Raw genomic sequence first — 21,944 nt, forward strand, 5'->3', positions numbered from 1 at the left:
GCAATGATCATGAGGTGACATAAGGTCCTATTTTCTTTAGTTGGGTACAGCTTGTCCTTATTTCACCATGCCACTCTTTGCATTTATGTTTTGATACTGTTTTACTCCAACTTTTTTTCTGAGTAAAATATTGCAGTCTTTACTCTGTGTACATGTATATACATAAGCATATGTGAAAGCAATAAAAGGCCAGTAGTTTAATTTAGTTAAATATTTTAAAGAATTTCCCAAATTGGGATTGTTAAAGTATCTATCTATATATCTATATATCTATCCATCCATCCATCCATACGTCTCTCCGTCTATCTATCTATCTATCTATCTATCTATCTATCTATCTATCTATCTATCTATCCATCCATCGATCTATCCATCCATCCATCTATCTATCCATCCATCTATCTATATCTATCTATCTATCCATCCATCCATCCATCTATCTATCCATCCATCTATCTATCCATCCATCCATCCATCCATCTATCTATCCATCCATCCATCCATCCATCCATCCATCCATCCATCCGCATCTATCTATCTATCTAAATCACGTATGTTCATGTTATAAAAACGAGCTAGTTATGAAATTGGAAATGTCTGATTATTACAAACCAACCAACCAACCAACCAACTGTGATTTTGATCTGAAACTGGACGTTTAATGTGCAAAGTAAAACCATTGTATGAATGTAGGGGAATATGTTTAGATTTCTTGTAGTTTCCCTTTAATTGAATGCCCTTTTTTCATTTTATTTTGTATGTACATTCTTCTAATAATACCAAATAAATATACCACAACAACTACTACTACTTCTTGGCATTCTTCAAAAAATAAACACGAGTGTCAATGATGATCAATAGCCTTTTGCTAGAGTCAAGTGTTTTTTGGAGGTAGCGTTACAAAGTTTTGGGGGCGGGGCCATTTGTTTGACGTCATAATTTATGTTGCCTAGTGTAAACAGTCCATTGGCTGATTCTTTGTGATGGGGGGTTCCCTGCCCCGGATTGCAGGGGTGAAACAATAAATACAACCTATCACTTTAAATCTTCAATCTCTGGTACAGCAGAGATCATAAACTGTTAGGTAGTCAAACGAGGGGAAATATCATTATACACACCTGGGATATTCCAGAACAGTGTACAGCGGGTCACTCGTAGATATTTATTACCAATAATTCTGTCTACATAGATAGGTCTTTCATAAGGTAAGTAGCCATCCTCCAAGCTAAGCTATGAGACCGCTGTCAGGCTACCAGCTAATGTTAGCTGCATTGTCTGGTCGAAACCACGACTGCTCGCCAGACCGGTAGTACTCATTTAAAGTTGTCAATTAGAGGTGTCGCTACTATATACATAGCTCACCTTAGCTATTTGGCTTTGAGTGTCTGTTAAATTAGTCAAATTGGCCTTCCTTTGTTTTTTTTGAGCTAGCATTAGCCCTCAACTTGTTTCATTGATAATGGTTCAGTTTTGAGTGTAGGGTAATTTATTAAAAACTTTGAGTAACTCTATGGGTTCTACTGGTTTTGATGCAATAAGATATACGTTTGTCGTTTTTGGTCACTGTTTTCCTCATTGGCATAACATTGACATGCTTTTTTGGTGCACCACGATGGCTAACATCACCTCATCGTTATGAAGGTTTCATTTTCCCTCTCTTGCAATTGGCGTCCGATTTGTGTGTGTGTGGAAGTGTCATCAAAGTAACATCTTGACAGTTGTGGCGTTTTCTGTGTAAACGAACAATAACCATGTGGTTCTAGTAATGTGGTGCTCCGGCAAAGTGACAGCCGGATGAAGGAAAAACAACGACGCCACAAGTTAGCTTATGCTAATGATGGCTAACTAGCATGTCGCAAGCTTGCCGTTGCTGTTCTGTGTACTGAGTTAGCGTTAGCATTTCAAGATTACAGCCAAGAGGACGGTTGTTCAGATTATATATTCATTCCTATATTTCACAGTCTTGCTGACGTTTGTCTTGCTGTCAATGTGGGTACATAATTTATATGACGGGGATGCACATTATACATCTGTAATGTCAAAGGGCTGATTACAATGTGAGAAATAGTTGTTAGCATAGACATGAAAAGGCCTAATTTATACAGTATGCCTAGCTACAAAGGGCTGCACACATGTGTGTAACACACCTATGTGATGGATACTTTTGATATGTAGGATTTTAATTTTTAGTTAAATTCGTTCTCCGTTTCCAAACTTTAACACCTGCATTAGTCTCCTTATTCTCCGACTACAGCCGGGTTCCCTCTTTGTCTCATTGGATGAACGTGATGGCGCAGTTGTGTGTTAGCAGTTGTGTTAGCCAGGCAGCTGTCTTGCATCTGCTAAATGTGATTGATATGGGTCGGATGAACGGTGGGCCTAAAAAGACAAATAACCTCGTTCTGTTCAAAAGGAGACGTGAAACACCTTTCGTACTTCATGTTCTGGCTGCACAAACATCGATGTTGTTTATCAGCAAACGTTCACGAGTACTCGTATGAACTTCCTTAAAATGCCCTGAAGTCAAATCTTTATGTCCATGTGATTATCTTCTACATTCAGTTGTCAATTCGTTTGGTGCGTCCCACCAAAACTAATGCAGTCTTATACTTAAGCTCTGAAACAAATCCAACCTTTTATGAAGCTCAATTGTTCAGATGGATGACCTAATGCAATACAATTAACAAGCACCATACACTACAGCCTGCAAATGACCTTAAAGTGCAGTCCACACCTCTTGAACAAATGCTAAATGCATAGAATAATAAATAAATAGCCTTCAGAAATGTAGGGTTTCTGACAGGACAGTATTTTTTTTTTTCTTCAAATAATGTGCATTTATAAAATGTCAACCAAGTGTGTGTTTGAGGTTCTTGATGGCGGTATAACAATTAATCCCTTGTCTGTTTTCTGTTTCAGCATTTAATATTGTTTACCAAAGAAATGGTGATGGAGAAGCCAAGTCCCCTGCTTGTAGGGCGGGAGTTTGTGAGGCAGTATTACACACTGTTAAATAAGGCACCAGACTTCCTGCACAGGTAATTACCCACATAAGTTGCAAGGCACTAACTCTGTAGGTGTTTGCATTGCTGTTTAACTGTCATATATCTGTGTCATTAGGTTTTATGGGAGGAATTCTTCTTATGTTCATGGAGGACTTGACCCAAGTGGGAAGCTTGCAGAAGCAGTTTACGGTCAAGCGGTAAGTGCTATGACCAAGTAATGAAGATTCACATAAAACATTCTGTCTAGTAGGTGCCTTGTATAGAATAACAGTGATACAATTAGTATTTTTTAAATGTAGATCATGGCACTCAGTAAATAGTTAATTTAAGGATAGAATAATTGCTGCTGAAAACAATAGTGACATGATTGACCATATATCCATTTTTTTGCAGTTTGGTGTAAAGATGTGTTATTACTTGCTATCAAGGATGTGCTGAATAATGAAAGTGAATGTAAACAGCACACCGACTGACCTCAGAACATTGCTAACTGGCAAATCCTCAATATAAATGATATTCTATGATCTAATGCAATGTTATTTTGACAGATGTATCCTCTCTTTCCCCATTTGTCTCTGCAACTCTTAGGAAATCCACAAGAAGGTCATGTCCCTGCAGTTCAGTGAGTGCCATACAAAGATCAGGCACGTGGATGCTCATGCCACACTGAGTGACGGCGTGGTGGTGCAAGTCCTTGGAGAACTGTCCAACAATGGTCAACCCATGAGGAAGTTCATGCAAACGTTCGTGCTTGCTCCAGAGGTGATTCCCTCTGCTTCTGAGTACTGTTGCCATACATATTTGAGAGTTGAGTGAGAATTAAAAGAATAATTATTTCCCAAGATGTATTGCAAGTGCAATGTTCTAGCATCATGCCATGTGTGTAAAAATCAAATATGAGACTGATCAGCTGGTCACCGTCAGTGCATCTTTAGCTCAACTACAGTTTTTAGTTCAGTTGTTTTTCTAGGCAAGGCAAGTTTATTTATATAGCACTTTTCAACACAAGGCAATTCAAAGTGCTTTACAAAAAATGAAAGGCATTAAAAAAGAAAAGCTAATAAAATAAACATTAAAAGGAAAAATACATGGATAAAAGTTACAGTGCAGTTTAAGATATGAATAGTTCAATTAAAAGCAGCGACAAAAAGAAAAGTCTTCAGCCTGGATTTAAAAGTAGTCAGAGTTGCAGACCTGCAGGTTTCTAAACTGAAATAGGTCACAAAAAGAAAAACATTTTAAAGTCTGGTTTCACAGTCTGGCAACAATAACATCTAATTGGTTCAGTTTTAAAGAAAATCCCTCTTAATGATTTAGAAATTCTCACTATAGGGTTCAGTGGCCAACAAGTTCTACGTCCACAATGACATCTTCCGTTACGAGGATGAGGTTTTTGGAGACTCTGAAGCGGAGCTTGATGAAGGTAAGATGTTCACAAATATCCCAAACACACCAGGTTTTTTAAATAAAAAGAAAATGAATTTTTTCATGGTTTATCATGATCAACTAAAGCAAATCATTTAAAAATGGTTTTGGTTTCTATCACTTAGAATCAGAGGAGGAAGTTGAAGAGGAGCTGGAGGAGAGGCAGCCGTCCCCTGAGCCACTTCAAGAAAGCCCAAACAGCACCACCTACTACGAACCTCACCCTGTCACGTACGTCAGAGCTTCAACTATCTCATAATATATATTCGGATGTTTTACCCTTAAAATATACATAAACCATTTAGTTTTTTATTCTTATTTTACCTGTGGAAGTGACCTTCATGTTGATTTGTGCTCTGTAGTAATGGAGTAGAGGAGCCCATGGAGGAGCCGGCTCCAGAGCCGGAACCAGAGCCGGAACCAGAGCCCAAGGTAGAAGAAGTCAAGCCTGAAGTCGATGTGAAGGTTTTGGAAGAGATAGAGGAGAAAGCCCCGTCACCGCCCCCTGTGGAGTCTCCACCAAACACACAGGAGTCTCCCAAGGTGAGCCTGATGTGTGGATAGAGCAACACCTGTTTCTTTCTCTCACACAAACACATTCACTTCCTGCCTTTGAAAATAAAGTATTAAGAACAAATTTGACCTTTTTATGAAAGTAACACCAGCGAGACGGTATATCCAACAACTAACTGACCACTAGGGATGGGTATCGTTAAGGTTTTAACTAGGGATGCTCCGAACGATCGGTCACCGATCGAGATCGGCCGATACTCACTCTACCGATCGATCGGTGCTCTCTAAACATGCTGATCGCGAGAGCCGATCGCATGACATAAAATACATGACACTTTTCTCTGTGTGCGGCAAAACAAGCTCGCCAAAATGGCTTCACCGGTCTGGCATTATTTTAAGGTGTCCGAAAAAGACAGTAAAATAGCGGTATGCAACGTGTGTGAAGCAGAAATCCTGCAGCTCCGCCCGCCGGACCGATGAGCGGAAAGAAACACACAAGAGTTAGACCTAACACACTTAGCTATTTTATCTACCTCTCTAACAAGCTAAACTAGCTAAACATATTATAAATATATGTATTCTTCACTGTCGGATCACTCATTACTGACAGGCTGTCAGGAGAGGGGGGAGGGAGAGAGGAAAAGAGAGCGCTTCCGCGCATTTCTCCCGTGTTATTATCCAAAGTGAATGTAAACTTGAATAATGTACATCATTTGAATGTAATAATTAAGTTGATTGTTTGTTGAAGCTCCAGTGAATGAGCCCCATTAACTGAGTTAATGGAAGATTTAAAGTGATGTTTAAATCTTCCATTTAGGCCCCGCCCACTCGATCGGCTCGGCGATCGGTATTGGCCGATACTGATTCCGGCGATCGGCCCCGAAATTGGCGATCGGAGCATCCCTAGTTTTAACGGTACTACTACTTTTATCGATACCGCTTATCGATCCGTTCTTTTAACGGTACTTAAAAGGTAAACTAACTAAACTAAATTAACATTGCTTTTTATTTAAATTAATAATATTTCACATCGAAAGAAACGACAATGTTTCAACAAATCGTATTAAATAATCTGATGACAGAATTGTAGGCTACCGATAAAAAGACCGATAACGTCGGAGCTTAACGGTAACACGGTCTTTAATAATTCAGCCCGGGCCCGTTTAATACCAGGGCTCGGTACCAGGCTTGGAATTTCGTCATTTTAGGGGCAAGGCCATTTGGCCTTCCCATTCGCATTTTTCTTCAAGGGCACAAAGGCCACATGACGGGGCACAAAGGCCGTTTGGTTAAATTACGCTGGTTTTACTTTTCAGATTAATACCGTGACATTCTCATTCACCAAGAAACATTAATGATGTATTAAGCAGGAGTTACAGAATACAGAATACATGCTCTAAAATGTAATTTGTAACATATTCCGTTACATTACTCCATCTAATTACCGTATTCTAAATACTTGGATTACATCAGCGCTGTTTTACATTTGATCAAGTGTGAATCAAGCTGCTATTTCAGAGTTTGAACACACACATGATGCCAGCAAAAACCCACAACTTAACTATAGGATAAACTGAAACATTATGCATCATCTCACAGAAATGTCAGAATTTTAGTTAAAAAAGCCCAGAAAATCATGAGAAGGATTCCAAAAGTAACCCCTACAATTCCTTCAAAGAGAGACGTATCCTCCTAACTAGTGATGATAGCTCACCAGCTATCGCTAGTCAATCAACATGACGGAAAAGTGTAGTACTAACGTCAACGCCAGTCGTTTTACAAATGGCTGAATGAATAGCAATAGTGTTTCTTAAACGTATACGTTAAGTTCAGCCATAAACCACATAAGTCAGTCATGTATTATATCAAAACCGCTTGGCAAGAAAAATACTAGATTCAAAGGTGACGGCTATCTGCTAGCTTGTAGAAGTAACACTAGATGTAGACCCCTTGAAGGGAAGACGTTGGCGCTATCCAAACTAGCTAGCTATCGCTAGTTTTCATGACAAAATGTACTAACGAGTCGACTTTAAATAGGCTAATACAAAGGTAATTGCCTATCAATAGTACTTTTTATAAACACGTAAATGTTAAGTCCTTTCAAATACTACCACATCATATCAAAACAGCTTGGTCCGCTTGCTTACCTGTGCTTCTCTTGCTCCCGCGGCTGAGGAGGAGGCTGTCGGGCACCTACAGGCATGTCTGACGGAACAATAACAGCGGGACTGCGCGCACTAATATGACTTCACTCGCGTTGTTTACACGGCATGTCTGACGGAACAATCACAGCAGAGCAATCGCTCTGATCCACAGGCACGGGACTATACTACTACTGCGCGCACTAGTCTAACTTCACTGGCGTTATTTACACTGGAATTTTTGACAGGGGCACAAAGGCCACTTTGGCCGTGAATTGCATTTTTTTTCACAGGGCATCACGGCCAAAGGGCAGGCCGTGGCCGTCGTGAAATTCCCACCCTGCTCGGTACCCATCCCTACTGACTACAATGTCAGCCCTGCTGATATCTTAAACCACCAAACAAAAATGTTGCTGTAGCTTATCTCCCAATCCAACAGAGATTTCAATGAAGACATTAACATACCCACCAAAGTTTAAAGTAAGGTGTTGATTGTTAATTGTTGCATTACTGCTTCTTTCACAGGCTTTCTCATGGGCCTCTGTGACCAGTAAAAACCTGCCACCCAGCGGCACCCTAACGTCCTCTGGAATGTCCCCCCATCTTGTCAAAGGTTCAAGCTCACAGGTAAACATCTATCATGAATTTGACTAATAAATTGAACTATCAGAGCAGATGTGAAGCAGACAGGGTGTCCGCGGGGTCTTAAAAAGTATTAAAAGTTGATAAATAAATTTAGCGAAAATTAAGGCTATTAAACAGCATTTTCCAAGGTATTACATTTTGTAGCTTGTTTTCAATAAGTATATAAATTGTTCAAAGAGGTTGTGTTCTACAGTGTGCCTGAATGTAATCACTGCGTAGGTGTGTAGTGTGATTCTGTGGAGTTTATTGATGGCATCCCGTTGGGTTTGACGTCATCTGAACAGGACATGGCACGCTCACGGCTTGATAGTGTGTGAAGGTCCGTTTACGCCGGTTGTTAAACAACATCGTTATGGGGAAATGCAAGTTTGCGTCCAAATGGTTGGAAGATAAGGAGGAAGGACAATCAATACTGTATATAGTCAATGTGAGGTAAAGTGTGTCGCCAATGTAACCGGTTAGAACTCAAAGTGGCGATGAGGTCTTAAAATGTATGGAAAGGGTCTTAAAACAGGTCTTAAAACAGGTCTTAAAAGGTCTTGCACTTGACTTCAGGATTCCTGCATAGACCCTGAGCAGAGCAATATTTCACAACAATACAAGTCTACCACAACGGGTATTTCAATCATACTCCGTCATAATTGATGACTACATGGTGGCAGCATAAGGTGCAATACTTTTCCGATTGTGTGGTGTTTAGGAACATTGGGGTTTGCATTACATAAGGAAATTCACTGTATATTTGAGACCATTATGCAATAGAAATTATTTTTTTCACAACCAAATTGGGTGGATAAAAATGGCCTCAAAGAAGAGTTATATATATATATATATATATATATATATATATATATATATATATATATATATATATATATATATATATAAATATATATAAATATAACTCAAAGCATGTACAAAAGCAGCAAAGTGACTTAAGACTAGAACACATAACCAGTTGGGGCAAGTGGACTCAATCTGTTTCTTTGAAGCAATTATGAAAGGGATTTCTGGTTGATTATTTTTCTTTTTGTGACACCCCTCCCCCTACAGCTCAGAGGTGATGCAAAGATGGAGACGGCACCCATCCGACTGAGAGACCAGCGCACACGTGACAGACTGGCGTTCCCCCCGCGGGGTACCAGGCCTGGTAATGCCAACACCTGTCCTGCAGAATAAGGCCTTCATCACGTCTTCTTTTTCAAGTGGTTGATTTGGTTTGTTCTCACACACGTCTCTCTCACTGTTAGATGGTGTTGCACCTTCGGAGTCACAAACGGGGAAACCACCCTTGAGTTTTGTTAACAAAGGTAAACCCTTTGAGTCACGTCTTCTAAAACCCGGTTTCTTGATTTGTCTTTGGGACTTTATTCAGTCAGTGTTATCTTCCACCTGGTATGGGTTTCACTTTGCTGATAATGTGATTTACTTTCTTACATGTAGATGCAGATGATTCATGTTAGCTAATGTGTTTGTTTTGACCTGCAGGTAACCGGGGCGACTCTGAATCTGGCGACATGGACAACAGGCGAATTGTCCGTTACCCTGACAGTCACCAGCTCTTTGTTGGCAACCTCCCACATGACATCGATGAGAGCGAGCTCAAAGTCTTCTTCATGAGTATGTTTACTACACTACTACTGTCTCGAGCTCCAAAATTAATCCAAACCTCAATATGAATTATTGACAAACAAGCTGTAGTCTACAGACTTAAGGCGAGGCACGGCAAAAACATCGTTTTTCATGCACTGGTCGATTTTGTGCTATTTTGGTTCCATGTTTTCTTTCAGGCTTTTGGAAGGAAAACGTACAAAATACACATTTAAGTGTTTATTTGACTATAGTTTGTCTATTTGCGTCTGTAGATTTCTCCTGTAGATTTCACCAAAAGTTAGCATTCTATCGCAACCGCTGTTTGCACCATGTCAACAGAGATATCGTTGGCAAGCTCCAAATATGGTCATGTTCAGCAACCAATCGTGAAAGTACAAAGGGGTCATAAACCAAGAAACAAAATCTCATTGGCTGGTGTCAATTTCTGACAACGTGATTCGTTCAGATGCGTCACGTGGTGTTCAAAAACACTTCCTGGTTTAGCTTTCTGCTGGACATTTAAATCTCAAAATGACAAAAGAACAGCGAAAAAAACCTTCACAGAGAAGACGACGCCGACAATTGTCACTTGCACGAAGCAAGGTTATACAAAAGACAAATGACCCCGAACATGAAATACCTTCACGGAGTGCGTCGAGGCGCAAGCTGTCATCCAAAGAACAGGAGGGTTTAGCTAGCGCCTCACTGCAATCTTTAAAGGTCGTTTTCTCAAAATGAGTTTTTTCTCCTACTCTTGAGTCAGAAATGTCAACTTCAGTAGCACGTAGAGACATCAAACCTTCCAGTTATATTCCTATCAATATTATGAATGCTTTTACTGAAGGGTTTGTTCATATATCATTCATAGCCTGAATTTTATATAACATTTTATACCTAAAAACATGGCAAATTGATATTTTAGGGCTGTTGACAGTATTTTCTGATTTATGGAGTGATAAAAAGAGATATCCAAAATCCCTTCTGTAAAAACTTTAGATTCTAATATGACTACAAAATGAAGCAATAATTTTGAACCTGGCTTTATCCAATGTTCAGATTTGTGTTCCTGAAATGTGTTAAGAATATGCGCATATTTAATGTAATTATGGCTAATTTGCATATTTAAACAAAAAACAATTATCCTAATCAGAGTTCCCGTTAGAATATTTTTTCGCCGGTCAACATGTCCGTTAAAGTTTAAATATTCCGGACAAAATGAAAAAAGTGCCGGTCAAAGGTCTTCTTTGTTATTTATTGAGCTTTAAAACAAATTGATATGATTCGATATTAAACAAACTAAGTAGCGGACAAATAAACCTATTAAACTAACTATACAGTGGGGAAAAGTGGGGAAAGCCTTGGTAAAAAGGTGCGTTTTGAGGGCTTTTTTGAAAATGTCCAGGGTTGGGGCGCTGCGGATTTCGGGGGGGGAGAGTTCCAGAGGGTGGGGGATGCCACACTGAAGGCTCTGTCACCAAAAGTCCGCAAATAACTCTGTTACCTCTAATCATTATGTTTGTATAATGTAGTTAGCTCCGTGTGTTGCTGCTAGCATACATAACACCTGACGTGGAAACGTTACTCGTGGACGGGGCTACAGAGCTGCTAGAAAGACAGTGGAACCCGGTGCATTCCTCCGTCTGGATGTGGAGCACTTTTGCTAAATGTTTAGACAAATTGCTCGTGTTACCGCCCTTACATGATAAACTCTTATTCCACTTTTGGTAACGAGCATTCTCCACATCGAGACGGGTAAAGTTTAACCACCTCAGAGCGCGTTCTCTCCGCCATCTCCCACGTGTGTGTGTTGCTGCATGTTGCAGCTGCCCGTGTGTAAACTGCCCCGCCCCCTCGCAAGCAGGCGGGGGAGAGAAAGATCGAAAATACATCATAGACGCATTTGTTTGTCTTTTTGCATATTAGAAACGAGTTGGCGACACTAAGACTGCGATATAATGTCTTTGTAGCAATAATACATGACATATATTTTTTAAATGTCTCCAGTACCGATACAAAGACCAATAAAGTTAGAGCTTAACGGGGCGTAAAACACACGTAATGACGTCACCAACGAATCGACGACTGAATTAGTTGGCAACTAATTTGGTAATCGATTAAGTCGATTAGTTGTTGCACCCCTACCCGACAGTAAAACTAAACACATCTATAACTAGTTACGGTAGTTTGAGAGGTCATTAAAATAGCTACGTGTGATTTTCTAACCTGAAGTGTGTGTGTGTGTGTGTGTGTGTTGCTCCGCTCACCGCTGCAGGTGTTCATGCAGAGCTGCGTGTCGACTCGTCAGCAGCAGCTGATCTCTCTCTCCCGTCAGATTAGACTTCACTCGCGTTTATGTCCATATCGATCAGATCCAGCTAGTTCTAGCTAATGATATGACTATGACAGATCAACGCACAATCAACCCATCCAGGACATCTCTTTCTCCACATTAAGTGTTAGACATTAGAATTGACTGTTCTTGTCTGTCACATAAATGGCGCAAGTTGCGCAACTGATGTGGTATTGCGCTAAGCGGAAATTATTTTGAACGGACACTTTGACCGGAGAGATTTAGATTTGCCGGTCTTCAGCATATTTTACCGGTCGTAGTCCGGTAATTACCGGCTAACGGGAACTCGGGTCCTAATATAAGTAATTAACTGGAGAAATTCCTAGCCGATATCTTTTAGTTTAAATAAAATTCACCTGTAGTATCTCGCCTTAACAAATAAAAAATGTTGGTACAGATTTTCTCACACGTGACCATTTTAATATATATTTGAATGAGGACATTGATGCAGACGAGTCACTCCTAAATTCTGATCACAATCTCATAAAAAAAGTATTACAATTATTTTATTTTTCCCAAATGCTATTTGTCAAAATGTCATGACATGCAAAACAAATCTTTACAATTGTAAATAAACTCTTTTTTTGCAGCATACGGAAATGTCATGGAGCTGCGGATAAACACCAAGGGCGTTGGTGGGAAACTTCCCAACTTTGGATTTGTGGTCTTTGACGACTCTGAACCCGTGCAAAGAATCCTGGGGGACAAGGTAGAAGGGGCATGTATCACAATTTCATTACCTACTTTCATTCATCTGGTGGTGGTTTGGTGACACACAACTAATCTATAATGGCACATGGTATGGGATAAACACAGGAAACACCTTGATTTTTTTAAATGAATAAATCATTCTTATTTCTGTCACAAATCAATCTGGTGAACAAATGTATAAGGCTGTGTTCAGAACAATTGTAGCATTGGGTTAAAGAAACAAATGGGCTGCTGGTTCGAGGTGTTGCTGCACCTGAGGTCAAATATAAATCAAGAAGTGCAGTCTGCAATCGCTTAGGCTGCGGCCCCACGAGGACGAATTCGGTCGTTTGCGTTACTGTTTAGTGTCATATAGACCGTTCGGCCACACGAGGACGACCGAATACAGCACTAAACGACTGAGGAAACGACAACGGGTCCCAAGGTGGATAGAAATGCATACGCCACTCTCTGGGGGGTCAAACAGCTACGTGTGTGCGCCCTATACGGACATTTTCAGATCACTGATAGTGATTGCGCAATAGCCCCGCCTCTCCCCACCTCTTCTGCTCACCTCCGCTTACCCCGCGCCAGTGCTGAAGTGTTTCGCCACCAACAACAACAACAATGGCGGATCGCAGAGTTGCTATCGTGCTCCGGACGCTATTGACCATGCTACAGTTGTTTGTGCAACATCTACAGCAATAATGATGAGGCAATAGCCCCGCCTCTCCCCACCTCTGCTGCTCACCCCCACATCAAAGTAAACTGCACCCTGAATTCAGATTATTTATCTTTCTCTCGCGAGTGAAGTCTAATCTGACAGGACGGAGACACGCAGCTCTGCTCACCTGCAGCTCCTCCCGCTGCAGCAAAACACACACTTCAAGTCAGATCATCACCCTTAGCTATTTTAATTACCTCTCAAACTCCCTAAACTAGTTATAAATATGTTTATTTTTACTGTCGGCCGGGTCACTGATTACTGGATGAGCTGCTGCATGAGACAGACACTGGCGCTGTCCGAAGAGAGGGAGGAAAAAGAGAGGCTCCGTGTATTTTATCATTATATTATATAGAGTCGTTATTCATTTGTTTTAAAGCTCAATAAATAACAAAAAAGACCTTTGACCGGCACTTTTATAATTTTGTCCGGAAGATTTCAACTTTAATACACGCTGACTGGCGAAAAACTCTGCCCGGTTCCCTCGGCCCCCACCGCGGAGAAAAAACAGAAGGGCAACCATGACAACCTTCTTCTTCGCTGCTTTTGTGGAGGAAGTTACAGCGCCACCTACAGGCTCCTGCATATGTACTGCAGCTTCTCCAGCGGTTGGAGCTAAACGGAGCGGTCTCGTGTGGACAGACACTATCCGGATAATTATTGCATGTGGACGGAAGCCGTTTGCGATTGCGTTTGCGTTAATCCTATGCGTTTAGCCGTTTTCGTCCTCGTGGGGCCGCAGCCTTAGACAGAGTTTGACTGGAAACTCACTGGTCTCATTTACTGTTTCATCTTTGTACACGGAACATCCTAGACCAGGGCTATTCAATTGGCGGCCCGCGGGCCAAACCCGGCCCCGGGGTGATATTTACTGGCCCTTTGAGTATAATGTTAAAAAGTAATCTACTTTTTTTATTTCTTTTTTTTAAGTTTTTGGGCCAGAGTGCCTTTATTCCAGAGAGGGTGTTACATTGAGAGATAGAGGGGAAGACATTGCCTGAACACTTCGGCGGGCTCGGGTTTCGAACCCACCTACTAGCTACTGTTGTGACAAACTGTCATTTATTGCATCTCTGCGTGAATGATTAGATAATTTCTCCTAAATTAAATCAAATTATGTTGATGGTTAAATTAGCTTCACATGTCGGCCTACTGAGTTCTGAACTTGCCATTTAAATCTAAAGGCCTTGGGGCTATGTTGTTTGATTTAATTAAACACAATATATGCTCTCCACTATGCTGTTGTAGTACTGTATCCGAAGCTCTTAATATGATTGCTCATATTTCAAGCCATCTTTTTCCCGGCCCCTTGCATTGGATCATTTATCAACCGGCCCCCATTCCAAACTAATTGAATAGCCCTGTCCTAGACCAAAAAGCAGCTATCCAAGGCAACTTCCTTTATTTATTTTATATATATATATATATATATACACACCTAGGTGCTGGATGTAGTCTTTGTCAGTACAAATGAGAGGTAAACGGAAGAAAGTCATGAACAATTGAACATCTTAAATATGTTTCTCATGTTTGTCGCAATTTTTGGGAAGTTTCTGTGTTGGCTGCGAGCTCCATTGTGGCTTAATCTAAATGAATGATGGGACTGCATTTATTTATTTTTTAACTGGTGCATTCTAAATCTGGTCTGAACACAGCCTTAAATATGAAATGATTTCACTGGCAGGGACACAGAACTTGTCAGGTCAACCCAGTGCTTACATGGGGTCCGGGACAGATGGACAAACTTGTGTGTGCAAACCAGTGAATGACGTGGGTTCTGAAATTGATTGGGGGAAATATTCAGTCTTTTTTTTTTCTTTCATACTGACCGTGCTTATCTCCCTGCAGCCGATAATGTTCCGCGGTGAAGTGCGTCTGAATGTGGAGGAGAAAAAGACGAGGGCGGTGCGTGAAAGAGAAACTCGTGGAGGAGACGATCGTCGGGACATGAGGCGCAGCGACCGGGGCTCCGGAGGTTCAAGAGGCATCGTGGGGAGTGGGATGATGCGCGACGGGAGGGGACCCCCACCCCGAGGCGGCATGGCCCCCAAACCTGGCATGGGCTCCGGAAGAGGCTCCGGGGGCCAGGGCGAGGGCCGCTTCACCACCCCGCGCCGCTGAGAAGAGCACCACCCGCAGTGTGGAAGTAGTACCGCGTTCTTCATCTTCAACCGTTCTCTCGTTAAAGAAAAAGAAATCTTCATGTATAAACGTATATATTTGGTTTTTGTTTTATTTTTTTATTTTTTTGTTCCCTCTTTTGCTTTGGAATGTGACACAGCCTGTCAACTTTTTTCTTTTGTGAAATAGACGACACAAAAATAAGCAAACAAATCTTTTTCGCTTATTAGTTGTGAGCTGAGCGTCCTTTTCGGGTATCTCAAGAATTCACAAACTTTAATTTGTAAATTTGTGAAGGAAAAGATGAACCAACCAGGAGCAATCTGCCACATTAGGAGGGACTGATGAGACTTTTAACTACGATATTACAGCCCATCATTTGGAAAAGAGATTATATGCCTTGACTTAACTGAGGCGCTGCTTCACGAAATCCCTCTATTGCACATTTTATACGGTAGTTTTCTGCCCGTTACTGTTGGAAAAGGGTGAGATGCAAAATGTGTGCAGTTCCAGTGGAAAAGTTTGCCTTTTACTTTTTCCTTTTGAGAGACCACTGCTTAAAAATTGCATAATGCACTCATCAATATGCACTAATGGGTACTTTTGTCGTATTACATAGACATCCAAGCTCGGAACGCAGCTGGAGAGACCTGTTTTGTCTCAAAGCGACACGACTTTCCGGGGCAGGCCTCGCTCACATCCTGTCCGCTGTGACCAATGAACCTTTCACACTTTTGACCCAAAACTACACTTCAATTACTGCTGGATGGACAAGATGTCGAAGCAAATCTACATTATATTTTTCCTCATTTATAAATCGAATGAAAATAATAAAAAAAAAAGCTTAAATCCTGGACTTCACCAAATAAGTCGGGGGGGGGGGGGACAAGAAACGAAGAACAATAGAAGAGTGGTTGTGATGGCGGCTCGATCTGTTTTTTTTTTTATTTTGATTCCAAGTTTGTTTTTCCTCATGTTTTTCCCTGCCAGCTAGACCACGGAACTAGATGGATGCCACCTTCCCTGCCTAAGTGCGGAGTAACAGAATAAATGTACAGCTAAAATCATAGTTTACTGTATGTTTTGTGTTCTGTATATATTTCTAATTTCTCTCCTTGATAAAAGCATGAATGGTGCCTTCTATTTCACCTTTTCCAGTCTTACTAAAGCGGTTCGAGGCGTTCTGCTTCCTATTATGGAGCCGCTCATCATTTTGAACTATATTTCTTTTTGGGAGCGGATGGGAAAACATTGCAGTATTCATTCACAGGTTTTTTTGAGTTATTTTTTCAGGTGCATATTTTATTTTTCCATACGGTTTTACTACCTAAGATGATCTGCTGTGAGGTTTTTGTACATTTGTTTGTATTGTGTCTGTTCTGGGTTTTGTAGAGGACATTAGGTGCATCCAGTTCTAAACATAACCCTAACCCCCCCCCCCCCCCAAGTTAAGGTACATTAAAGATGGTGACAGTAAAATGCTTGTTCCTCGGTTTAAGAAGCCATAGCTCCACACATCCCTGATTTCAGTCAACTACGGTCTGCAGTTTGGAAAGAGTTGATCTAGATGATGTTGCTCCTTACTGCTACGTTCCTCAGAAACCATCTTGCAGTGCTCCGTGCAGGTGGACCGGCCCTAACCCGCCTACAGACTAGCAAATAATGCTCACTATTCTAGCTATTAGTGCATTTGTATTTTCATATCCTGTTCTTATATTATTCATTTCTTTCTTCCATTCAAGGCAATGATCTAAACGCCACCTTCGTCTTCTCCCTCGTGTCCTCTAGCGTGTTTTCTTTGTACCACTTGGTAGGGAGGGAAGACCTTTTGGTTTCAGGTGGACAGGAAAACATGACACACTTTATTATTTTTTGTTATCTTGCACTGAATTGGGAAGTGATCGATGTAGCATTTTTCTGGACAAATATACGAATGAGGTCTTCCTTGTCTGCTGGTATTGCACTATTTACAACATTTCTGGGACAATCTCTCGTTTCCAAATTTCTCATCTGGCAGTAGAAAAAACATAATTGCTTACTCTCAGTTAAAACTAGATGTACAGACATGGCATATTTTATGTAATTTGCCTCAGTAATACTCGGCTATTCTCCCTTTGTAGTTGAAATCAAGTATTTTCAGATGTGAGATTAGTTTTCAGTAGAGATTTCTTACCATCAGTCTTTGACCCAATATTACAGAAAAACCTTGCTCGTCTTTGATCCTTGAGTGTTTCTCATGGGTGCCTCTGCCCCGAATGTTTATTTGTCAGGTAATTGCTTCACTTGAGCACTTCACTGCAATCCTACTTTTTACAGCAATGGTCAATGAAGAGGGTGACGAAGAAGAGCCATCATGCTTTCACACCAATTTGTGCTTTTTACATCAAAGTGATGGTTAAATATCTGAGGATAGATCTTCTTTTTCACTGAGGTTTTCAACAAAGTACCCTTTTCCAATCTTTTTAAAGGATCCTCAAAAGCGAAAAAGGCTGTAAATTAATTTTCCTGTGGTTGAAAATGCAGTATGGATCCTCATTGTGAATCATTCCAGTCCTTTTTTTGAATGGAAATAGAAGTACCTTCTTGGCTTTAGCAGGTGTGGTAAACAGGTGGCTGCCATCTTAATTTGTACTGTGTTTACCCTTTACTTGTTGCTAGTTCAAAAGTGTTGCAGGTGGAGAATCTTTTTCCTGGTTTTGTTCTTTTTTTTTCTTTCAATTTTGAATGTGTTGGACTTAACATACAATAAACTACTGATATCAGCCCCACTCACAACGTTTGTCGTGTGTACAGGTTCCTGCATCGGAGATAATTGAGAGAACACGCTGCTGCTTTTGTTAATAAGCTTTACAAAACTGATAAGATGATGAAGTATGAAGCAGCTCCTTCTTTTAGTGCTTCAATACTTTGAAACGGTAGGGGCAAGCTTTGGTTGTGACCTGATTGTTATTTTGAAAGTATTACACTTAGTATTTATAATTAAAGGAACGCCCTACAGTCTTTACACTCTGCCCCTTGTATTAAGTGTTTTGGGGCTTTTGAAAAGCTTTCTCAGGACTAGATACAATCTTGGTTTGGAGTTTGAAAACCACATTTAAAGCTCAAGTTCTGTGTTACAAACGTGGTGTAGAGTTTAAAATATGTTTAAGAGGCAGGAAGGAAAGCAATCGGATTTGTAGTTTAGATGCTTTTCAGGCTTGACTTAAGGACTAAAAGTCGAGATGTATTGGTTTCTTTTTACATGTCACTGATGTAGTGGAAATGTGTTATTAAATTATATTGGAGTGTCCTTTTGCTTTTCTGTCTCATCCTTTATTGTAATGTTCCTTTTTGATCCGTGTTTATTATCGAGCTTGACTCCCAGAAACATCCAGAAAACATTAAGTGAGCCCAGGGTCTTTACTGGAACCGACACCGCCAAACCTTTTGGCCATTAGTGATGACCGTGAGGATTTCATTTTGTTTGCTCTCAGGAAAACCCTACTCATGTTTCATTTGTGAGTCTCTGTTGTTCTCTTTTGCTACATCCACGCCAATGGTGTAATAAACTAATCTACAGGTGGTGGTATTATGTCACGATGTGCAGTAATGTGCCAACAAAGGCAACACGAAGAAGACAACCAAGAACATGGAAGTAAACTTTTATCAATTATTTTTATTAAATGTATTCAAAATCAGCTTGGTTTTATGAATAAGGAAATGCATTTAAGATGCAATTTTAGACACAATCCCTTTTGGGTAAGTAACACTAAATATAGAACAGAAACAGGAAACCTCCACATTGCACCATTAAGATGAAGGCAAACAACTGCATGCATTTGTGTAAATACAGTTATTCCTTTACAATTGGTAGATTCAAAGGATTGAAGCTGTCGCTCAGTCTCCGTCACTTTGGGATGAAGATTCACTGGATGAAGAATGACTTGTTCTGAGCCTTGATGGGACGTCTCTGATCTCCTTTTGGATTGCTCTGAAGGACCACTGGGGGTGGCAGTTGATATTGAGAACCTGAGTGTGGAAGAAGTTGACCTCCTGCTTGAATATACCTGGGGTAAATTGCACGTTGACCAGTGGCGACTGGTCATTAGGGGCAGGTGGGGCACAGCCCCACCTAGTGTCAGCAGAAAGTATTAAAATAATTATTACAACAAAATGCAAAAAATAAATTAAAAAATATATAAAATATATTTTAAGATCATGTTTAATCATCTGATTCGTCTGTACATTGCTGTTTTAGTATGTGTTCTTCTAATTAGTGTCTACAGTGTGGGCCTATTAAGCTGTTTAGAGCCATGTGGGACAAAACCTGATCCTGCCCCTCCCTCTGACTGTCTAAGTCAGGGATCACCAACTACATTTGTCCAAGGGCCGAAATGTAACCAATAGACACTATTGCGGGCCAGCGATTTTTATATAGCCCAGAATTTTATAAATAGTATTCAGATTACTTTTGGAATACTTTCTTTTTCCATAACAGATGGGTATGTTTTGGTGCACATGAGACACTTATTTTACTGTTTTCATGGCTTATCAAGAGCACAAACACGACATCTTGGTGTCATTCTGGACAGCTCTCTCATCTGCACCCCACATAAAAAACATCACCCGGACTGCATTCTTTGAGTTGAATGATTGTGATTGAAAAGCCTAAGGAGGCTGGTAAACATTGCAAAGAGGGATTTGTATTCCTTAATAATATTCATAAACGTAACCATGTTGTAGCCGGAGAAAGGCTAAACCATATCAAAAAATACATTTATTAACTACATTATCTCATTTAGCTGTAGCTTTTATAAACAACAACAAATACGTATTGGGCAGTCATTGAACCAGGGACCCTGCCGTCGTGAGTCAACTGCTTTCCAGCTGAGCCACAGCACACACATTAAATCTTCCTGAAAACATTGACACATATGTATTCCTGTATTTATTCATTTATTTGTTTATGTTTTTATTCCTACATTTATTTATGCTTGCATCCATTTATAGGCTACTTATTGACATGTTCCAACCTATGTAAGTGAGGGTCTCTCTTGATTCCATCGTGTCACCGGGCCCGGGACAGGAAGGATAATGTGATTCTTATTATACATCCATGGGTATTATGAATGTTGTGGTTCAACGGTTCAACCGATCTGAATCGCTTCCTGAAGCAGTCACGTGGTATCGACAGGCAGCGAGGCTTCGTTTGTCATCGATGACGTCACTGGCCCAAAACGATACAAGCCTCGATACATGCTTCACAAAAAGCTTCGGGGATTACTCGACACACGCTCCGAGGCCTCGGCGCAATACGTAACATCACTACTAACCGCCTTCTGGAAAAGCTTCACAAGTACGTCAGTACGCAAATGCGCTTTGTGACACAAGTGACGGTACGCATTTCAGATTACGCACATAACCTGCGTACCAGTTATGTGCACCCCTGTACCAGAGCCATATTATTTATTACTATTATATGGCTCTGCCCTGTACAGCAAAAGTATTCTCCGTCGGGACTTCCTGCAACAACACCACGCCGTTATCAAAGATGTTCTATTGAGAAGACGATCACTACGTGACAAAAGTTTTCAAAACCGTGGCTACTGAAATCAATTTTACTAACTGCTGTCTGTGCAATTTACTCCGCGCGAGTTGGCAGACTTTATTTTGCTTACTTTAACATCATGTCTTATGGTGGGGCTAAGCCATTTCTTGGTATGGGTGTAGCCTACCCCAGCCATACCCTGGCGCTGCCACTGGTGGCACGTATGGGGCGGGCCATTCTGCACATGCGTTAAATGCGTTAAATATTTTAACGCAATTAATTCAAAAAATTAATTACCGCCGTTAACGCGATAATTTTGACAGCACTAATTTTAACGCAATTAATTCCAAAAATGAATTACCGCCGTTAACGCGATCATTTTGACAGCATTCATTTAATCTGAACCAGCAAAGTAACTAAAGCTGTGAGATACATGTATTACAGAAAATAGTGCAATATACCTCACGGAGATGACTGGCAGAAAAGGAAAATACTAAGTAAAGTACATGAAGCTCAGAATATTACTTCCTGTACTTAACGTATCACGCAGGGGTGCCCACCAGACTACAGACAATGTGGGTTAAAACTGAGACATGTTAAGACGTATTTTTAGGGAGTTCAAAAGCACAGCGACTTCTGTAGCTTGACAAAATGTAAAGAAAGATGTGTCATCTATTGACATCCAAGTAAAGACTGAATCAGATTTAAGCTGGCAATAAAGATCAAAGAAAAAACTCTAATAAAAAACTAAATTAAATAAAAAAACTAAAATATGAGGCAAAATACCATACAGGCTTATATGTATTTCTTATTTGTAACTGACACCAACTAATTTAACTAAATGTGCATTATGATATTCTACATACAGTAGTTACAATAATCATATGTGGGGTCATTTAGATGCCGGGTAGTAATAAAATAAATAATAACAGAATTATGATGTTAATATGTATTTTATGTTTACTTTTCACATCTGTGATACCGACTCATTTCCTGTGTGCAGGCAATTCTCAAAAATGAGTCATGAACATGATGAAAAAAAATGTTGGGAATATATTTTTGCTTTTATTTTTTCACACGTGATTCCAAATTATTTTCTTAAAATAATGTGTTAAGCCAAGTTTCACAAAAGTCTTAAACATGATATTAATATTAATAATAGTAATACATTGTATTTCAAAGCGCCTTTCAAATCACACAATGACACATT

The 21,944-nt window shown here is 40.3% G+C and overlaps 1 protein-coding gene across 4 annotated transcripts; it reads left to right on the forward strand.

Annotated features, from left to right (window-relative positions):
* The first annotated feature begins 1,016 nt into the window (after positions 1 to 1,016).
* Positions 1,017 to 18,496, forward strand: g3bp2a (G3BP stress granule assembly factor 2a). 4 transcript variants are annotated; one of them, XM_034086613.2, is made up of 13 exons: positions 1,017 to 1,205; positions 2,920 to 3,038; positions 3,121 to 3,202; positions 3,594 to 3,767; positions 4,338 to 4,428; positions 4,556 to 4,661; positions 4,793 to 4,973; positions 7,610 to 7,711; positions 8,783 to 8,879; positions 8,980 to 9,039; positions 9,218 to 9,349; positions 12,263 to 12,390; positions 14,935 to 18,496. In XM_034086613.2, exons 2-13 carry the CDS (start codon positions 2,944 to 2,946, stop codon positions 15,205 to 15,207), a joined length of 1,521 nt encoding a protein of 506 aa, XP_033942504.1. In that variant the 5' UTR covers positions 1,017 to 1,205; positions 2,920 to 2,943; the 3' UTR covers positions 15,208 to 18,496. The 4 variants fall into 4 exon arrangements, with proteins under 4 accessions (XP_033942504.1, XP_033942520.1, XP_033942529.1 ...); XM_034086622.2 differs by having other exon boundaries at positions 1,018 to 1,205; positions 12,263 to 12,381; XM_034086629.1 differs by lacking the exon at positions 8,980 to 9,039.
* The last annotated feature ends 3,448 nt before the right edge of the window (positions 18,497 to 21,944 follow it).

The sequence above is a fragment of the Pseudochaenichthys georgianus genome, chromosome 1 (assembly GCF_902827115.2).
Source record: "Pseudochaenichthys georgianus chromosome 1, fPseGeo1.2, whole genome shotgun sequence".
NCBI classification, from domain to species: domain Eukaryota; kingdom Metazoa; phylum Chordata; class Actinopteri; order Perciformes; family Channichthyidae; genus Pseudochaenichthys; species Pseudochaenichthys georgianus.

Coding starts and splice junctions, on each gene's coding strand:
- g3bp2a (XM_034086613.2), top strand. CDS start 2,944: ATGGTGATGGAGAAGCCAAGTCCCCTGCTTGTAGGGCGGGAGTTTGTG. Junction 4,429..4,555: donor TGAAGCGGAGCTTGATGAAG/GTAAGATGTTCA, acceptor TCTATCACTTAG/AATCAGAGGAGGAAGTTGAA. Junction 7,712..8,782: donor TCAAAGGTTCAAGCTCACAG/GTAAACATCTAT, acceptor CTCCCCCTACAG/CTCAGAGGTGATGCAAAGAT.